Raw genomic sequence first — 21,635 nt, 5'->3', positions numbered from 1 at the left:
TGACTATACACTTCAAACAGATGGCAACAAAAACCCAGTTATCTGCAAGACAAATTCTGCAGGCTTTGGGGTTCATAGCATACTGCATTCTACTAATTTCCATACGCAAGACTGCATATGAGAAAACTACAATGGTATCTAAAACCCAAACCCTAACTACAGACGCATCAGACTATGCTTGGGGGGGCCCACCTGATGGGGAGATGCATTCAGGGCATATGGAACCCAAAACAAATGCATCTGCATATGAACCAAAAAGAGATGCTAGCTGTTCAGAATGCCCTGACAGATTTCAAGGACTTGCTGCATCCAGGACAACTACTGATAAAGATGGACAACACCACTGTTAATAAGCAGGGGGGTACACATTCCTACCCCCTTTGCAGAATAGCCATGGCATTGTGGAACACAGCGTTGACCTACCAAGTACATCTTCAAGCTAAATTCCTGCCAGGAAAAAGTACTCTGGCAGACGACCTAAGCAGAAATCTTTTGGACCCTCACAAGTGGAAACTTGATCCACAAGTCTTCAACATGGTAACAGAGAAATGGGGGAGCCCAGACATAGATCTATTTGCCTCTCCCAAAATCATCAACTGGACAATTTCTGCACAAGGACTTATCACAGACAAGCATGGAAAGTGGATGCTCTATCCTTCAGTTGGAAAAAACTATCAGTCTGCGCCTTTCCTCCTCTGCCTCTTCTCCCCAAGGTCTTACTAAAGGTCAGACAGGAAAAACCAAAAATGATCCTAATTGCCCCGAACTGGCCTTGCCAGCACTGGTACCCAATTCTAAGGAATATGTCTCGACTCCCTCCTTGGTACTTGCCTCAAATACCTCATCTACTGTCTCAGCAGAGCAATCAAATTCTGTACACTCCGCTCCAAACTCTGAACCTGGCAGCATGGCTTATCATGTAATCATTCAAACAACACCTGTCAGTAAGTCTCTGATGGATGTCATTTTGGAAGCAAGAAGGCCTAGTACTAGAAAATCGTATGCTGATAAATGGAAGAGATTCTGTTCTTGGAACCCAGCACAAGGAACGGACACAGCAAAGCCAAATATTCCTCAGATTTTACAATACTTGACTGAGATGCTTGACAAGGGCCTATCTTTTTCCTTCAGTAAAAATCCATGCATCTGCCATCTCGGCTCATTACAACACGGAGCCTCCCATCTTTTCTCATCCTCTGTTAAAACAGTATCTTAGAGGGGCCAAAAATTGAAGGCCTCCCAGAAGATCACCAACTCCTGCATGGGACTTCAATTTTGTGCTGGAACCTCAATTTTGTGCTGGAAAAACTCACCCTGCCTCCTTTTGAGCCAGCAGCTACTGTGGATATAAAGTTTTTATCTTGGAAAACAGATTACCTTTTGGCAATCACTTCAGCAAGAAGGGTTTCAGAACTACAGGCCCTCATGGCTCTGGAGCCTTTTATTACATTTTACCCGGACAGGGTGTCCCTCAGGACCAATCCTTCCTTTGTGTCTAAGGTGGTATCCAGCGTGACTCTTAACCAAACTATTCACCTGCCAACATTTTACCCAAATCCGCAGAACAAGGGGGAGTGGATTCTGCATTCCTTGGACGTACACAGACAGCTAAGATTATTCTTAAACAGGACCAAATCTCTAAGAAAGTCTGAGCAACTACTGGTGGCATTTGCTGCAGGATCAGAGGGGAAGGCTATATCAAAGCAGACTATTTCTAAGTGGATAAGCCACTGCATTCGATGTTCATCGTGCATACAGCTGCAGTCATAACAGATGGGTTCTCCTGCCGTCAGGCGGGTCCTCGGTCGGCCGAATTCCAAAGTCTAGGTCCGGCGTCGGTTGTCGTCGCTTCTTCCCTGACGTCAGTGCGACAGGGGTATAAAAGAACCAGCCAATGCCATTTTCTTCAGTCTTTCTTGCCGCGCGGTTCCCGAAGCAGAAGCAGTTCGCAAGTGCCGGTCGGCCAGCTCCTGAGATTACGAATATTTTTCAACCGAAGACTTCTAGAAAGCTAAGTACCCCGTTGGGGAAACTTTTCTTGCCTCAGACCGATGTCAGACAAAGTTAATAATTGCATTTCATGTGGGAAGCAAATACCGCATAAGGATTTCCATTCCCTCTGTATACCTTGCTTAGGCCCAGACCACGACGTCTCGGCCTGTCGTTTTTGTGCTACATTCAACAGACGCACTATTAAGCGTCGGGCGGAATTCGCCCAACACTATTTTGGCAAAAAGTTTAATTACAACATGTCGTCAGATACACCGACTCCAATTTTGAGTAAACGACGTAAAGATAAGGACCGACATACGAGGTCCGCGACCTCTACCGACACCACGCTAAATCCGACTACATGTGCTCTGGTTCTCAGCGAGGCGCCTACACAGCCCCTGACTACCGATGACACTTCATTAGCGGTGTCTTCTGTGCCCGAGGTCGCAGGTTCTTCGGCCCACACCCCGACTACAGATACCAAAGTCACTCTTGGCGGGGAAACTCAGAGTTCAGACAGGCCTGCCACCTCTCAAGGTGTCTTCAGGCCTTCTTCTTCTTTTTCCATTAAGGCTTACGCTAAATCTAAAGCAGCCATGCATTCTAAAAGACAAGCTCCACAGGGCCCCTCTCAAGGCCCCATGCCTAAAAAGCAGATGCTCAAAATGGCTGAGGATTTGATTACTCTTATCAGGGGTTCTCAACCCCCCCCTGGACAAAAGGCCCAGAGTGGAGGAAGAATACCTTTCCTCGGACCAGGCCTCCATTACTTCAGAGCATTCTGAGGACCAGGAACATTCTTAGTCCCCTTTCGAAGATTCTGATGCAGAGGAGTCCATTCCCTCTGTCTCCCCCCCTGAGGGATTACTCTTTTGGGGAAACCTTGCATACCTTGAGGGAACACTTCCACTGGGAAGGCCAAGAGTACTCAGACTCCAAGAAAAAGCTCAGGGATTTCCTCTTGCTTCCTCAGCACAGGCCTCTGGCTATACCTCCTGTCTTAGACATATTAGATGATGTGTATTCAGAGGCCAGCCTTAACCCAGATTCTTTACCTCCAGCTCCAATCAAGCCTGACAGGTATTACCGGGTGCCTGATTCACACCAATTCCTATACAAAAGCCATGCGGCTGACCCAGAAACTATTTCACAGGGTCCCAAGGGAATTAAGGCCTCCACTGCCAAAAATCCATTACCTTCAGAGAGAGATTCCAGAGCTTTAGAAAGGTGGGGGGAAAAGGTATACACCTCTGCCACTTTAACCATGAGGGCATTAAACTATCAGTTCCATATGTTAAAGTATCAACAGTTTTTGTTATCTCAGTTGAAAAGCAAAATGTCACAACCTGAACAACCAGACTTGAAGGAGTTGCAGGATTTGTTGCATAGTGCAGAGCAAGTGGGTAAACATGCCTTGCAATGTGGTTTTGATGCTTTAGAGGCCTCTTGTAGAGCTGCTGTTACAGGATCAGTCATACGTAGACATGCTTGGTTTAAAGAGCAAACCTTACCAGATCATGTCAAAGCTAAATTATTAGATGCACCTCTTCAAAAAGATGTATTGTTTGGTGTTAAAGCTGAGGAGGTATTAAAGAAAATGGAGGAAAAGGCAAAATCAATGCAAACAGTGAAAGATTTCCTACAGGTACAACCGCCATGTTTCAGTAGAAATTGGCCTTCAAAAAATTGGTCCTTTCCAGCCACAGACAGACCTCAAAGAGGTAGATACAGGCACCCGAGAGGTAGAGGGCAATCTCAAGGATCATTTAGAGGCAGACAATGGCAAACACCTACACCAAGAGGGGGTGAGGATAGTTCACAGCCATTCAGAAAGCAGACCCAATGACTTTCCCCTTTGCATGCCAAGCAAGGCTCAAATGGCAGCTCCTTTAGGCGGAAAACTGGCATTATTTTTGAAAAATTGGCATATTGTCATAAAAGACAAATGGATCCTGGACATTATAGACAGAGGCTACAGATTCCACTTTCACACCCTTCCAAAAATGAGAGGCATGCCAAACCTGCCACACAATCAAAGGGCAGAGGCACAAAAACAAATTTCAGATCTCATGGGCATGAAAGCTATTCAAGAGGTACCTGCACAAGAACAGGGTCAAGGTTTTTATTCCAGACTATTCCTGGTACCAAGGAAGGGCAAAGATTGGAGACCTATTTTGGACCTCTCCATCCTAAACACATATTTACTCGTACCAAAGTTCAAGATGCTCACATTACAGCAGCGTCTTCCCATGCTGGGCAAGGAGTCTTGGCTGGTGACATTGGACCTCAAGGAGGCATACCTGCATGTCCCAGTCAGACAAGATTGCAGAAGATACCTCAGATTTCTTGCAGGTTCATCCCATTATCAATTCTCTGCATTGCCCTTTGGCTTATCTACTGCGCCCAGAGTGTTCACGAAATGCCTGGCATCAGTAATTGCCTTCTGCAGACTTCAAGGGATACAAATATACCCATATCTGGATGACTGCCTGATCCAAGCGGACAGCAAACACACTCTTCTGAAACACCTGGCATTTGTAATAATGTTGTTGAAATCTCTGGGATACACAGTCAACAAAAAGAAGTCAAGACTAATACCCTCTCAAACAGTAATTTTCCTGGGTGCCAGCTTGGATACAAACACCCTGGTGGCCTACCTCATGCCAGAGAAACAAGGGCAATTAACTCAATACTTCAGAAAACTGGCAACCTTCACCAGGCTGACTGCAAGGAAAATCCTGCAGGCTCTGGGATTCATGGCATCTTGCATCCTGCTAATCCCATGTGCAAAGCTGCATATGAGGAAACTTCAATGGTACCTAAAAAACTTATGATCTCAACACAGCCACAGTTTGGAAACCATCATACCACTGATTCCATGTCTTCAAAAGGAATTTCTGTGGTGGGCTCAAGCATGCCAAAGAAACATAGGTCTCCCATTCTGCAAGCCTCAAGCAAATCAAGTCATCACAACAGACGCCTCGGACTACGCCTGGGGGGCGCACATGACAGATCGGTACATTCAGGGCAAATGGTCACAAAAAGAAAAGCACCTACACATCAATCAAAAGGAAATGCTAGCAGTAAAAAATGCTATTATGGCTTTCAAAGACCTACTGCATCCAGGGCAGCTATTGATAAGAACAGACAACACCACAGTGATGTGGTACATAAACAAACAGGGAGGAACTCATTCATATCCCCTGTGCAGACTAGCCATGTCCCTTTGGAACACGGCTCTGGAATTGCAAATCCAACTTCAAGCACAATTCCTGCCAGGGAAGGAAAACACACTGGCAGACAACCTGAGCAGAAATATGACAGATCCACACGAATGGAAGTTGCATCCTCAAGTTTTTACAATGATAATTCAAGCATGGGGAAGGCCAGACATAGATCTCTTTGCCACCCACAGAAATTACCAATTGACAAAATTCTGCTCAAGGACCTTTCATCCACAGGCCTGGAAAGTGGATGCACTCTCTTTCAGTTGGACAACAATGATGGTTTATGCCTTTCCACCTCTTCCACTGCTGGCCAAAAGTTCTATTAAAAGCCAGAGCAGACAGACCAAAGATGATTCTCATTGCTCCAGACTGGCCAAGACAACACTGGTACCCACTCCTGAGGAGCCTGACGCATTCCCCACCATGGATCCTGCCTCTAATGCCTCTTCTACTGACTCAGCACAACTTCAAAACTCTTCGCAGTCAGCTGAAAACACTCAATCTAGCTGCATGGAGAATTCCTTAAATTCACAGCAGACCCTACTCTCCAAGGAGGTGCAGGATGTCATTATGGAGGTCAGAAGGCCTTCTACTAGAAAAGCCTACTCCGCAAAATTGAAACGGTTTTGTGTCTGGAATCAGAAAAAGGGTCAGAATCCTGGAATACTGAATTTACCTCAAATACTACAGTACCTAGCAGAGCTGCTAAGCAGTGGACTTTCATTCTCCTCCATCAAAATCCATGCCTCGGCCATTTCTGCAGAGTACAACACTGATCCTCCTTTATTCTCTCAACCTCTCTTAAGACAGTTCCTCAGAGGGGGTAAGAATATAAAACCCCAAAGGAAGCAACCAGTACCGGCTTGGGACCTCAATTTCATTCTAGAAAAACTAACCCTGCCTCCTTTTGAGCCAGCTGCTTCAACAGATCTGCAATATTTGTCATGGAAAACAGCCTGCCTTCTAGCTATCACCTCAGCATGCAGAGTTTCAGAACTACAAGCCCTCATGGCTGTGCAGCCTTTCATCATTTTCCATCAGGACAGAGTTTCCTTACGAACCAATCCTTCATTTATGCCAATGGTAGTATCCAGGGTAGCCTTGAATCAGGAGATCCACTTACCTACGCTTTACCCTAATCCACAAAACAAAGGGGAGAGGCTACTACATTCCTTGGACATTCACAGACTGCTCCGTTATTATTTGGACAGAACAAAGCCTTTCAGAAAATCAGAGCAACTCTTTGTGTCCTATGCTACAGGTGCTCAAGGGAAGCCTATTTCCAAACAGACTATCTCAAAATGGATAGCCCACTGCATACGCTTTTGTTACTCTTTTCATGGTAAAACTGTACCTACAGGCATCAGACCTCACTCCACAAGGGCCACAGCTACCTCTGCTGCTTTCCTCAGGGGGGTTCCTACCAAAGATATTTTGGAAGCAGCCACTTGGAGTTCTGTACATACTTTCTCCAGGCACTATCACCTACCATTATACTCCAAAACTAGAGCGGGCTTTGCCACTGCAGTCTTGCAGGGCATCCTGGCTCCACCTAGTTCCACTTAGTGCCTACCACCCCTTTATTAGCTTTGGGATTCTACCCATCTGTTATGACTGCATCTGTATGCACGATGAACATAGTACAGTTTTGTACCTACCATAAATGTAGATGTTCGATTGCTAATACAGCTGCAGTCCAGGTTTCCCTCCCTCCTTCCCCTCTTGGGACAGGCCTTATGGCTAACACCTCCTCATACAACCTCATTGGGGTATTCTTTTATGGTGTATTTGCTTGCAACTACTGTTTTTTTATTTATATTGCATTTGCTTTACTACATAAATTTATGTTTTGCCTTCCTTCTGGGGGCACCTGACATCTGGGGCAAGAAAAACTGAAGAAAATGGCGTTGGCTGGTTCTTTTATACCCCTGTCGCACTGACGTCAGGGAAGAAGCGACGACAACTGACGCCGGACCTAGACTTTGGAATTCGGCCGACCGAGGACCCGCCTGACGGCAGGAGAAACCCATCTGTTATGACTGCAGCTGTATTAGCACTCGAACATCTACATTTATGGTAGGTACAAAACTACTTTTCTGCTACTTGCATCATGGTAAACCAGTGCCCAAGGGAATCAGGTCACATTCCACCAGGGCTGCATCTACCTCAGCAGCTTTTATCAGAGGAGTTCCAACCAAAGACATTCTAGAAGCTGCTACTTGGAGCTCTGTTCATACTATCATTTGCCTCTCTTCTACGTCCAGAGCAGGCTTTGCCACTGCAGTTCTGCAGGGCTTTATAGCCACTCCTAATGCTATTTAGCTCCATCCTCCCATCCACAGTTTTGGGATTCTACCCAAATATAATGACTGCACCAGTGAAACATGAAGAACATATTACAGTTGTGTACACTTACCATAAATGTAGATGTTCGAGTGTATTCACTGTTGCAGTCCGGGTTACCCACCTGCCACCCCTAGAACTTCTCTTTCCTTCACTATATTCTAAAGCCTTTGTGGTGTATTTGCTTTTAGATGAAGGTAAAGTTTGTTTCTAAAAGTGCATATATATATATATATATATGTGTGTGTGTGTGTATATATCTATGTATATATATGTATTTTTGCTCCCCATTTGGGGGGCACCTGACATCTGGGGCAAGAAAAACTGAAGAAAATGGCATCGGCTGCATGTTTTATACCCCTGACGACCTAACGTCATGGAAGAGAAGACAGCAACCGACGCAGGACCCAAGACTTTGATATTCGGGCCGACTGAGGGCAACCTGCCAGCAGATTACCCAAATGTAATGACTGCAACAGTGAATATACTCGAACATCTGCATTTATGGTAAGTGTACACAACTGTACTTTTTAAATGCTAACAAAAATAAATTACTCTTATCAATGTCCATACAGAAACAATTCTTCAGCAGTACATCAGCAAATAATACCTCAATTGAAACCGTTTCCAGCTCAAAATATCTTGGTGTCTTAACTGATAACTGAAAATATGATCAGCACATCACTCAAGCCATCAAGAAAACTTACTGAAAGCTGGGTTTACTTTATGGCAACAAACCTTTTCTCACTTGCTACTCTAGAAATTCGTTGGCAGCATCCTTTCTTTTTCCCTTTGCTTCTCTGTGCAGCACCCATCCTGAATAATATTCAGTGTGCCATAGAAAATGCACAAGAAGTTTGCTACAATAAAACAGCTAAGTTTTCATCCACCTTACCAAACCATTCACACCACTGTCTGGCACAGAAATACCTACAATGGCTTCTACTTTGTAATTACCTTACATGCAATAGTCTTATGATAATATAAGCCCCCATGAGGGCATTCAGGGCATAAAAAATAAAATTTTTCATGAGTACACATTTTGAGCAGACAGCTTTGGTTAGTGTAGAAATTCGTTAAAGGTTAACCCCCCCCCCCACACACACACACACATGTATAGCGCTCTAAGTTTTTTTTCTACCTTCTGCCTATGTTCTTTGGCGACCATTACTGGACAGTCAGTTCTCAGCATGAAACCCGATCTTAACAGACACGTTACGTGCTGAACAAAAGCTTGTCTTTTTCCTATTTTGGAGTGTAATTACAGTGCTGCATACACTAAGATTCTTGACATCAGTTTTTCAAACACAACCTGGTTATGATGAGAGACCCAGTTTCAGTCCTCTGTATCTGTTGTACACCCCTTTGGACATTTATCTTTTAGTTTGTACATTTGACTTGTAGTTTTATTTGATATCATGCTTGAGTGTCCAGTAACCAGCTCAGGAGAAAAAAAAAATCATCTTGTACCAGTGGAGTACTCCTTGGAAAATGTAATATTTGGCTTCTGCCTTATTTTCCCCCGACATTGTAATATTTTTCAAAGAAACTACAGTTCTGTGTTGGTGCATTCTACTATGAGATGTTACAGCTCTAGAGTAATACAATGTCTTTACTAACTGAAAGGATGGTGAGTGCATGAACAACTTTTTGAATGAACAAACATATTGTGTTATCTTAATAAACATAATTCTTTGAGTCTCAACAATAGTGAATGATTAAGGTACTCTGCTTTATTAAAACCACAGGTTGTAGGTTAGTAACGCAAATGTGATTACTAATTACCCAAGTTATTAATCTATTTATAATCTTTTGTTTGGTGAGTACCTTCATACAGCTGTGCCTTTCTGTGAAATGTTTAATTTGCTGCTATGTCCAACAACTTTGTTTCAGACTTATGTTCCATATCGTGACAGTAAAATGACTAGAATTCTTCAAGATTCCCTTGGTGGTAACTGCCGAACTACCATTATTATATGTTGCTCTCCGTCATCTTATAATGAAGCTGAAACAAAGTCTACACTGCTGTTTGGTCAAAGGTCAGTGGAATTGGCTATCTCTTAGTTTTGCTGCTTGCAGCACTAATTGTTTGGGAAGCTCAACAAGATATTAACTGCTAATTCTTATTTTCTGGAACTAGCAAGAATGTAGAATAATTGTGAAGTGTAAAGTAGGGCAGAATTGTCCGGTAGCAAAGTCAAGGAAGGCTATCTTTATACATCTACAAATTTTAAATCCGTGTTTTGGTTTGAGTTTTGGTAATTAGTGTAATCCTACTAAGACAGTGAAAGACCTCAGTATAGCTGAATTACAGACTGAGTGAGGTGCAGACTCTGTGATGAATACTACAAGTGACATGCAAACAAAAAAGTTGCATTGTGGCTGATTTTGCAATTTGCTCACTGTAGCTGAAGAAGTTTATGCTATTAAGGGAGATTGTTTTTTCTACAGTAATACATTTTTTATGTAAAATGCTGTTGATATTGTTTGTCAAGGAAGCTATTTAGGACTCCATGAGGCTGGTTAGAATGCAAGTATAGCCCAAAATGATATTCATTTAAAACAAAAAGAGTTGAGTGAGTCTTGGAATGGAAAGGACATTTGAGTAAGTTCAAAGAGTTTGATAATATGCACAGTTTGTTGCAGAGTAGTTGATAAAGGTCACTGCAAGGAAGAATAGCCATTCCCTTAAGGTTGAATGTGTTTGGAGTTGATTATGTTTGACTTGCGAGGTTGTAAAGCGCCCTCCAAACAAAAAAGTTTAAAAAGTAGTTTGATTATCATTTTGCTATAATTCCCGTAATACTCATCTTGGAAATCAAAGAAAAATCTGTTCTTGGGATGTGTGCACTTCCCTGCACAGTAGATCATTTGTCATGCATGCTTATGTAGGAGTCAGCTAAAAGCTGCTTAGTATGAAAGGTTTTTGAGAGGTTTTTTTTGGTAATTTTTTTCTGCTCATTAGTTGGCAACCTTCAGTTCTCCACCCATAACCAACCCAGCCTACTCTTTCCCTTTGGCCAAGAGCCAGCTGTTGGGGATCGTCATCCAGGCTGCCACCAGGGTTTTCCTTTCTGTTTTAACTCTTCCCTTATTGGTTGTTGTGTGTTGTAGCAGGTGTAAGGGCCTGTTTGTTTTTCCTTGGAAATATTTGCAGTTCCACATATATAACATGCAGGCTGCTGTATGGACATTGACAGAGCCAGGGAAAAATCTCCACTTGTAAGTTACATGCTGTGCACCTTTCTGCAGTGCATTCACAATGCCTTGAACACCTGCCTTCCCACAGGATAGGTGACGTAGCATAAACTGCCCCCTTTGTCCATCCTTCATTAGCTTCCCCCTAATGTCTGGATTGCTAGTCAGTCCTGAGTCACTGGGTTGCTGTTAATGGCATTAGCCCTTTACACAACAGAGGTGACTGCTCAACAGGAGATTTTAATACATTCTGTTTAGTTGCAGGTATCTCCCAAAGTATTTTTGTGCAGTTTTGAATTTGCTGTTGAGGTATTCAAAAGAAAGATTTGTCACACTTGAAGGGACTAGCTGCTTTCAGTCAGGCAGAGAGAGTCCCTCTCTCTCGCATCTTTTTTGATAGAAAGGCAGTCTAGACGGTGAGCAGCTTTGTGGAGTTTCATACAGGTATTAAAGGAATGCTGTCAAAATGCTTTTGAAGGCTGCTTCTTTGGTGTTTTTAAGGTATGCCATTGAGTAATTTGCTTGGGAAGGATCATAGTGGAAGGTCAAATCTAGCATGTAAAAAGGTAAGGAACAAAATCTCTCTGCAAAAGCACATAAATTGTGAAAACTCAAACCATTTTCTTTTGTAGGTTTATCTAAAACCAAGTTATATGACTTATGGCTACATGTTTCTCTCAGGTGAATTTATCGTTCATTTCTTGATTATCTTAACACATCTGCAGTCCTCCATTTTCAGAGTGATGATCCTTAATAGTATAGAAAAGTGCAGTCTCTTCAGAGAGTAGAGTTTTAATGGAGACTGGATATCAGTGTATGTTTTTGTCTTCCTACGCATCTGACCATTGTATCCTGGTGCCTCCTGTCCTATGCTGAATTTTCCTTCTACTCCTGTAACTCTCCCAGACTCGGTTTGCAAAGTTTGGGCTGGTGAGAAGCTTAAGGACTTCCCTGGACCACTCGTCATACATTGCAGTGAATGTATTTTTTTATCTCCTACACTTGGTTCATTATCTTCACTGTGTTCATTTCTTTTCTCCCTTGCATCCAGAGGTATTTTCAAGCAGTGGGTGTGTAATGGGGATGTATTAATGTATTGCCCCGCCACTGTAACAGTTCAGCAAATGTTTACCCTACTGCTCCTCATTGGACCATGCCCCCTTTACATCCCTAGTCTCCTCCAGGGATCATGGATTGGACTGCCCACACACACCTCGACCAGAGTCTGACACCCAAGCAGCTAATCAAACTCTGGTAGCATGGACCATACATAGGGCCTTATCCCTCTAAGTCACGGTGCTAGCTGAATATTGGTATGTACATTCAAGTCCTGCCAGTGACCAAAAAATACAAGTATTTATTTTTTTAATCCGGGCTTATCCTTTATACTTTATTTCGTGTTAGTTCTCTCAACCTGTGGTTCACAGGTGGGATACCAGACTTCACAAGAGCCCTCTGCATTACCTCTGCTTCCAGCTTTTGAAGTGGGGAAAACAGGGATTCAAGGGGGGGTGGAGAGTAATGGGAGAAAATGCAATAATAGGAAATAAACCACAGTAGCATTTTTAAACAAGTTAAAGGTGAATTTTGAAATAACATGATCTATAATAGTCAAACACAGCTATGGTCAAAACTTCCTTGGAGTAAGTAGTATGACCAGTATAAACCTCAGTGAGGTTAACAGTAGTGCAGTTGATCTACTTGCATTGAAAATGAGATGTAATGATGTATATGCTGAGACATAGGTGAGTCTCTCTGGCCCATTGCAAAAGTGTCTGCTGCTGGTAAACAGTCCAGTTCACCACAAGAGTGATAAAATGTCATATTAGTGACCTTGTACTAGAGGCAACATCCCTTACCCAGAAAAATGTTTCATACCACATGTTAATCATCCATGTATTCTTGTGAGGCTTAATTAAGCTATTCTTCACCCTACGTTGCTACAGCAGTGAAAAGTGCTGTATGCCGTCAACATCCATGTTTTTTGCAAGTATGTTAGTAGCTATGGGCATATTCACATTCACTTCCATACTGTGCATGAGATTGAGGTCCAGAGGGGCTGAGTTTGTTGGAAGATTCTACTTAAGAGATGCCATGTTTATTGTGTTGTGCAGAAGAGAGTCTGGACTTGTAAACTGACATGGTTTACTATTAGCATCTGTAGAGTTGTTGTGGCAGCATATTTAGTATGTCCAGTGATTACATTGGATCTTTCAGTCCTAGCTACCTGTGAGTATTTTTTTCTGTATGGTAACATTGTGCACACTTTCATTAATATGATTTTTCTGGAGGGGCTGCAAGGTAGCACCTAACATCTCAGAAGCATGAGAAAGATTATTCCATTCAATTGACAGTGTATAGATGGATACTTGAGTTTAATGGGGGTTCTGTTTATGTAGCAGAATTGCCTTATTGAAGCAGAAGCATTGTTTGGCATTTTGTGAAGAAATTTTGATGAGGCCTAATGCTGCATTTTGCCAGTGCTACGTTTTTCAGTTCACAAGCTGCTTTAAGAATGTTAACTTTGTCAAAGTAGTTTAATTTTAGGATGATTCATCTAGGAAAATTGGATGGATATTTACACCTTGTATGCTCCTTTCCATGTTGATATTTTGGGGGCATCTCAAGTGCCTTTGGCCATATCTTCTGAAATATAACTGCATTGTGACAGCTTCAGATGTTCATTATGTAGTCATTGCTTGCTACAGTGCAATTTCTTATCTATGGGAATTAACTGAAGGCAGACTTCTGTCTTGATCTAACTTTGCAGAACTTTTGCAGACATTCCTAGTAAGCAAATATCTTCTTTTGCCCCACATATCAGTCTGACATGTAGCTTAAAAGGAGGAGCTGTCCTTGTTATTTAGTTCTCTATTGCTGTAAGCAGTCAGTCATCGGAGTAGCTTCCAGATAGTAAATAATTTGGGAACTCTTGCACTCTGATTTGGCTTTTTCTATGTTGTGTTGCTGGTTACAGTTTACCTGCTAGGTTGCTAAAAGCTGTATTTTTTTGTATTATAGATTCTAAAATTTCCAAATTACATTCCGCCTCAAAAAAAAAAAAAAAAGTCTAACACTTTGCATGCATGAGACAGACACTGCTAAAAGACTTTAGTTTGGTTTGGATTTTTTGTCTAGAGCAGCAGCAGGTGTTCTATTGAAAGTACTCTGCAACTTTCAGGAGTAGGGTTGTAGCAAGTAGGACTAAATCTTAGGACCTAGTAATATCCAAAGAAGTTACATGCATTGATCCAGGTTATCCTTTCCTGGAGAGCCCTCTGCTTGTGATCTTTAAATTATAAAGATCAGAAAAATGTTGCAACCTAAGAAGATACCATTAAGAAAGAGAAAATTGGGAGCACGAGTCCTTATAGACCCTGCCAGTCCAACTTAGATTTGTTAATTAGACCCAAGGAAGTTTTGCCTCGTGTGCTGCTAGTCCCGTACCTTAGAGTAGTGTGGAATTCTCCTTTGGAAACAAACAGTACTGTCGAATTGTCTGCTGCTACTCTGGCCTCAGTGAGAGTTTCAAAGGTGTCTGGGTAATATGCTGATTCCTAGGCCATCCGTGAAAGGCATCACCCCCTACTAGATATTGGTCACCACACCCAAAATGTGTACATTTTAGGATGTTATGATTGTTTTGAGAGCCATTGACAGGATCAGAGCATTTTCAAGAAGTTCAGTACACCCCAGCCTAAAGTGGGATTGGCATTCATTGCCAAGGTATGCCTTGTGCCAGAGACTCAGGAATCCACCCTTAACTTACCTGTGTCACAACCCTTTGTCTTTTGAGTGCACCTTTCCCCAAGGATAGTCTCTCTTACCCAGAATCTTGTATAGGAACACTTAATTGGGACTCCAAGTAAGGACTCAAAGCACTACCTAAACTGTTCAGGCTTTGGTGAACCTGAGCTCCTAGTGACAGTGATTTCCATGTGCATGAGGATGCTTTTAAGTCAGCATTTCTAGGATTTCAAGTTGCCTGTTCTCAGAAGGCCTAATATGATTTGTATAGTCTGTTTGAGGTCTGTAATACTTTTACTGTGATGTGAGCTGTAGTTCAGCAGTTATATATTGGGAAGTTGCAAGGGAGTGCATGCAGGTGCCAGACCTGAGCACTTTGCCAGACCGTTAAGAAAGCAGGGTCCTGCCCTTTGGAAAGTCTGTAAATTGCCAAATGCACATTTCAAAATATCAAGGTGAAAGTCTTAAAACATAGAATATTGTTACTGATGTTTTAGATGAAACCTTAAGACTGTGTGCACTTATTAACTTAGACCACCTTTAAAGTTGGTAAGCATGCAGTTAATTTAGAGTGTAATGCTGTTGATGACTGCAGGTACAGTAAGAGCCAATTGTGACTGTGTTCAAAGTGACATACAGCTCATGTTGAGGTCTTAGAGGACTTGGAAGGGCAGGTTCTTGATGCTCTCCTGGACAAAGATTTGCTGTTTGACCTACTGTCAAAGGAGATATTTAAAAATTGTAATGGAGTGGAATTCCAAGATGGTGGTAGTCTTTAGTAGTTCCCTCTCCACAAAGCTGTTATAAATTTAGGCTAAACCTACATTTACCAGCAAACCGGAGTACAAAATCTTCCTCCAGAAGTGCGGAGACTTCATAGAGCCAGGATTTATATTACTGATCGCTAAAACCCACAAAAAAGCTTTTTTCACATGTAAATTATCATCTGGCAGTTATCAGAAAGAATCTCCATGTGGAGATTAGAGGCCTGGAAGGTTCAGCACTTCAGCAACAGACAGCGACTATTCAGGATAATCTTAAACAAGTCCGTACTTTCAAGATGCCTAAAGAAATTGAAGTCATGGACACTATTACATCTAAAACAAAACTATCAGCTATATCATCCCCTGAAAAAGTTGTTCTACCTAAGAGGCAGAAAACCTCTAAGTTACAACAAGAACAATCCAAAGAAGCAAAAGGCCGAGTGTACGATAATCATGGAAGACCTGAAAAGTGCCCTTTTGCCATTACAAACGGCTGTCAGTGGATTTTCAGACAAGCTAAATGCCTTCGGAACTACAATAAACAATATTGCTGAAAGAAAGAACCCTGTGGAGGATGGATCCAAATCGAATAAAATGAAAATTGCCATTCCAAAATCTGAGCTGAATGCTAAAGATAAAGTGCTAGCCGACATGAAACTAAAAATTCACGACTTAGAAGCAGACGGAACAATTTAATCATCAGAGGTTTGCCGGAAAAGTTTGAACAAAACCAGCTGCTTCTGACGCTTAAGCAAATTTTCAATACACTGCTTCAACCTACTGCCTGTTTGTCTGAATGCACCATTGAGCGAGCACATCGGGCACTGTACAAAAGTCAAAGCTCTACATCTCCCAGATCTGTCTACATAAAATTATTAAACCATGAAGATGTGCAAGCCATCATTTTTGCCTATTAAAACAGAAACTTCATGTGGAACACTTACAGAATCACCATTTCCCAAGATTTTCCACAAGAAATTAAGGAAAAGCGCTGCATGCAGTCACCATTCTGTTCGGATCTCATCAAGCAAAACATCAAATTTCAAATATGCTTCCCTCACAGTTTGTCCTTCTACCATAATGAAATTACATTTTCCATGTCTTCACCTAAAGAAGCTTACCCTATTTTTCTTAAATGTTTTGGCCAGGCTCCAGAGACATGTAGTTGAGTTGTCACATGATTTTTCAACGAGTGATGTCAATTTTGAGCTGTCAGATTCCAAATGGCTGTGCTGAAACCAAAGTTGTTCATTGTTTGTTTAATTATTGTACTCAGTTAATGTAAAATGTACATTGCAATTCAGGTTTTCAGGAACAAAGCCACAAAGTTACGGTACACAGTGGGATCTTTTTGAGGATACATCGACCAGATCAATTTCCTTCCATAGTACCACTCAAAGAAGTATTCAAGGTAACTTCCTTCTGGTTTAGACAACCTATTTGCTCCGAGGGTGGAAGCTCCTGCATGTAACACTCGAAGAGTTTACACAGGTATTCTATCTTGGTTAATTTTCAGCTTGTTCTGTGGTAGTCTGGGATATCATTAATCTAATGTCTGCAGTCTACGGGTAGAGTAGTGGCTATAGGGATGGTTTGTGTAACCGAGTTGATAGTTTGTTATATATGACTATCTAACATGCGATAGGAGACCAAAGTGGAACCCAGCCGTACTTCCGAATGACTCATCGGCTGAGGTAACAGAACGAAGGCTTTAAGAAATCTGTGCATAGTCTTAATCGAGTGTGCCAATTCCCCAGTCTTATCTGATATTTATTGACATGAATCCTAGAAAAGAAAAAAATTGTATTGTTTAAGTAATTAATATTAGTAAAGCGCTCTCATAACTTATGTTTATTTAGTGTAATCTTTATTTAATATGCGATGAAGCTGAGCAGTTTAGCTGGCAGTTATATCCTCATAAATTGCTATCTGAGCCTAAAAGCAGTGTACTTCAATTTCACTACACGAAGTGCTTCTCTTTAGATTTCATTTATTAGTTTACTGAATACAGTTAACAAGTATATCAGGTACGCAGCAGATCAATAACTGATATTCTAACAATTCTTACAAGTTATATTCTCAGCAATGTAAATCTGTTGTCACAGTTATCTTTGAAAGATTCATTTAATTTGCTTTCTCAATGGCGCTAGCCAATTGGCTTAATAGGGTTTTAGCTGATATTTCATAAGTGGCTCTAGTGTTCATAGTTCGAATTCTGAGTTTACTATTTTATTATATGTGTTAACCAGATCTGGAACTAAGATGAGGTAAACTTTGAAAAACCTACTGTATATTCAGGATGATATAATAGGAACAAAGCTTGTATGTTCATTACGCTTCTTGTGTTGATGGGAAATGTTAGCTGCCAGTTTTTCATATCTGGGATTCATGAAGACTGCAGTTAATGAGTAATGGAGTTAGACCTTCTTTGTCACTTGGCTGAATAACAGCACCTTTGAACTACAAATGGCTAAAAACAAAACTCAGAAAATTCACAACACCAAACAGCCTGACAGCTGTACAGCTATAAACATGAAACAAAATACAGCTAACAGGCCACATAAATAGAATGAAATCCAGACTCACTTTTTTCATAGTTTTGCAGGAAAGCAAGTCTAACTGTGCCTCTTGTGTGGAGTACTGCACATCCTCACAACTTTTTACTTACAAGTTCTCACTCTGAAGTCACAGAACCTTAGACATTAGTACAATAGGTGCTGCTCTGCATAATGTTAGGTATCATCCTTTCTCTAAGATAATGTGTCATTGGATGAAAAATAATTAATTAGCTTGGATGTGAACGTGCTGTTTTTTCAAAAATATCGTATTTCTAGATTACATGAATTTTACTTTAACATGCCGCATTCTGACATGCAGTCTGTTTCTGTACTTGTATTATGTAAGGAACACTCTCTTTGGCATGTAGCCTACATTTAAATGCGTTTCTTAAAATCTCTGTTTTGCAGCCTCCAAATTCTCTGTGCAATGTTTTCTCAGAATTACTTTTAGAATATTCATAATGTTGCAGCTGTTTATTATTATTTTTCTTTATTTACATCAGGTTTAGCTATGTCCTGTTTAATATACATACTCAGAGAAAGATAACTTTGTCACCTTTTGGAAGTATGTATCACTGTTTTCGCTGGTAGTTAAAATATTAAAATTTAAGTAATTCTCTTGTGGGTTAAAAGAATGAAAAGAGTTGTCAGTAAGTTGTACATGTCAACATACATCTCAAAAAAAAAGACCAAGGTTGTTTACATTGATATTGCTTTAGTGTACATCTATATTAATTGTGATTGCCTGTGCTACTTTGCTTAATTTATTGATAGCTGAAGACATGCCATCTCCTGTAAAGAAGACGATATGAAGTTATAAATTCTTTTAGTATGAGGTTATATACTCTACCCTTTGAACTTGTACTCCTTAGAAATTAATAAGTTGATTAATTTACTTTCCGGTTCTGGGCATATCTTCTAGTCAGAGTTGAGTGGATATGATAAGTAGGGTACCTAATGATGACATTTGGAATTATTTTGATGTTGTATATAACTTGTAAATATGTTCTTTTTGTTGTTGTTGATTACTTAAGTTTTAATTGTATGTTTAATATTCTTACTTTTCTTTTATTCTCTCTCAAAAACAAGGTTTTGTGGGCAGGCACAGGGGTATGTTTGAGAGAGTGTAGTGCTGCATATATCTTTGTTTTTACATTTGTACTCAACCTAAATGCAATTTGTGAACCACACAACTATCTTTCATACCTTCTTTTCTACCCTATATTTATCAATAGTTTAAGCTATGCTCCCCTTAAGTAGAGGTAAAGGGTGGAAATTAACTTCATGGAATATTAGAGGGTTACAGGATAAAAGCAAAAGAAATCTGCTAATGCAGCTTTTAAAATCAGAAGCTGACATTTCTTTTATTCAAGAATCGCATATGTTAATGGATGACTGGAGCGATGTGAAGAAAAGAAAATGGATAAAAAATATCGCAGCAGGAAATAGCTCTAACTCGAAAGGGGTAGCAATTGTCATTAAAAATTAATTTAAACCTAATATAATTGAGAAATACTCGGATCAGGAGGGCAGATGGTGTTACTTTACATGCCTTTCTCCTTCACTTAAACCTTTATTGTTCTTAAACCTTTATGCACCTTGTTCAGATTAACAGCAATTTATATTAAAAATCTATAACATTCTAGCAAATTCCCTAACCACTGCTTTATTTTAGGGGGAGACTGGAATGCAGTTATTGACCCGTATATTGATCGCTCTAATAAATCTAATTTGCATAATTCGCAAGCTTCCCTGGCCCTGCTAGATATAATTTCAGACTTTGATCTAATTGACCCTATATCCTTTGCAGCTAAATCCTCTAGTATCAATAACTTTACATACTTCTCCTAGTGTCATAATTCATGGTCACGCATTGCCTTTCTTCTTATTTCAGAATTGCTAACGAAATGGCAGTTAACATATTCAGTTGAACCAAGATTTTTCTCTGATCATTCTAAGATTACCTTATTTGTAAATTTAGCACAAAACTCACCATTACGTTCTAATCACTGCAATTGGACACTAAACAATATCTTACTAGACCTAACAGTCAGGGAAGAGATAGCTGCAGCCCTAATGGAGCCTGCCAATGATTGTAAGAACTCAGGTGTCCCATATGATGTCCAATGGGCAGTGTGTAAAGCTACTGTTAGAGGATTATTTATTCAGAAAGCCACATACCTTAAAAAAGGAGAGAAAAGGAAAACTGTCTTTTATCACAACTTAGAGAACTTGATGAGAAACTTCTGGCAAATCACTCTCCAGCTTTAGAAAATTAGATATTGGAGAAGCCAAGGGAATTATTCCATTTTCATCAAACCAACTACTCCCTGCTAGAATTAAGGTATATCGCTAAATACTTAGAGTGGTTCCAAACGCCTTCCAAGGCTTTGGCTAGATTAATTGACAAACAAACCTCACCTAGAATTACCCTGATTAATTATCAAAATAAACTCTGCAGTTCTGACGAACAAATCATCAACTCATTCCATCAAGTGTTCTCAAATATATATGCTAGTTATGAACACCAAACCCCAATATAAGAGATCGAATACCTTAACATAGTTTTTCCCAAAATTAAACGAGGCTCAGAGAGGCATTCTATCTGCTCCATTGAGTCAATTAGAAATCCTAAAAGCCATTAATAACCTCAAGTTAGGGAAAGCGCCAGGACCCGACGGATTCTCTTCGGATTTCTATAAAACTTTTAAAGATTCCCTCACTCCCATTTTACTCGCTCTTTAACTGTGTGTTTGCTAATGGAATATCGGATCTGTACCTTAATCACTCCAAGACCATTTTAATCCCCAAAAATAATTTGGACAAATCAAACATCAATAACTACTGACCAGTCTCCCTTATGAATATAGATATAAAAATGTTATCATCTATACTAGCTGAAAGACTTAAAAAAAAAAAAAAAAAAAAAAAAAAAAAAGTAATCCCCTGTCTTATTTCTAAAGAAGCCAGATTCATGGCTGATGCACACTTGGGACAAAACCTTAACACTGGAAACCATGATCAGTCTTACGAAGGGGAAAAATCCAAGATACGCCATGATTATAGACGCATGTAAAGCATTTGATAGGGCGAACTGGAACTTTTTGTTCACAGCCCTGTCCCATTATAATATACCAATCGAATTCATCAACATTATCAAAACACTATATAACAGTTCCTATACACGGATATTTATTAATAAAAAAAATTTCACAACCGATAAAAATTTTGAATGGAACTAGACAAGGGTGCCCCCTATCCCCCCTTCTCTTTAATTTATGTCTAGAACCTTTTTTCTTAGCTTTAGCTCAAAAGACGTACCATTCAATTCCAAGAATACTAGATACCACAATAGCTTTGACCGCATTTGCCGACGACCTGAGTTTATATTTTGAACACCCTGTTTCAGACACCAAGAAGTTAATCATCACACTGAATACCTTTTCTCATATTTCGGACTACAAAGTTAATCAGGACAAATCCTGCGTTTTCCCAATTAACCCCGATGCCCACAGTGAATATCTCTTTCCCAATTCCCCATTTCATATGATATACTCTTTTAAATACCTAGGAATCAGTTATGACTACTCTTCACATTCCATACTGCATTTAAACTTAACGAAATTTTGGACAACTATTTCTTAAGACATGTCCAAATGTCAACAGATGAAACTTCCCATGCTATATAAAACTTCTATCATTAAAATGAGTATTCTTCCTAAAATTCTTTACCTTTTCATGCATCTCTGTACTCCATTCCTAACACATTCGTCTCTAAAATACACAAAGCATTTGTGAAATTTATC

At 40.4% G+C, this 21,635-nt stretch overlaps 1 protein-coding gene across 1 annotated transcript in view; it reads left to right on the top strand.

Moving 5' to 3' along the window:
• KIF5B (kinesin family member 5B) overlaps positions 1-21,635 on the top strand; it is a 2,669,048-nt gene that overhangs the window by 939,664 nt on the left and 1,707,749 nt on the right. The window contains exon 10 of the mRNA XM_044066703.1: positions 9,456-9,601. Coding sequence (XP_043922638.1) covers positions 9,456-9,601 — 146 coding nt within the window. The remainder of the gene's footprint in view (positions 1-9,455; positions 9,602-21,635) is intronic.

This window comes from Protopterus annectens, chromosome 3.part1 (genome assembly GCF_019279795.1).
Source record: "Protopterus annectens isolate FY-2018-M chromosome 3.part1, PAN1.0, whole genome shotgun sequence".
Classification (NCBI taxonomy): Eukaryota; Metazoa; Chordata; order Ceratodontiformes; family Protopteridae; genus Protopterus; species Protopterus annectens.
Note: the sequence above shows the minus strand (reverse complement) of the source record. Positions and strands in the feature narration are given on the sequence as shown.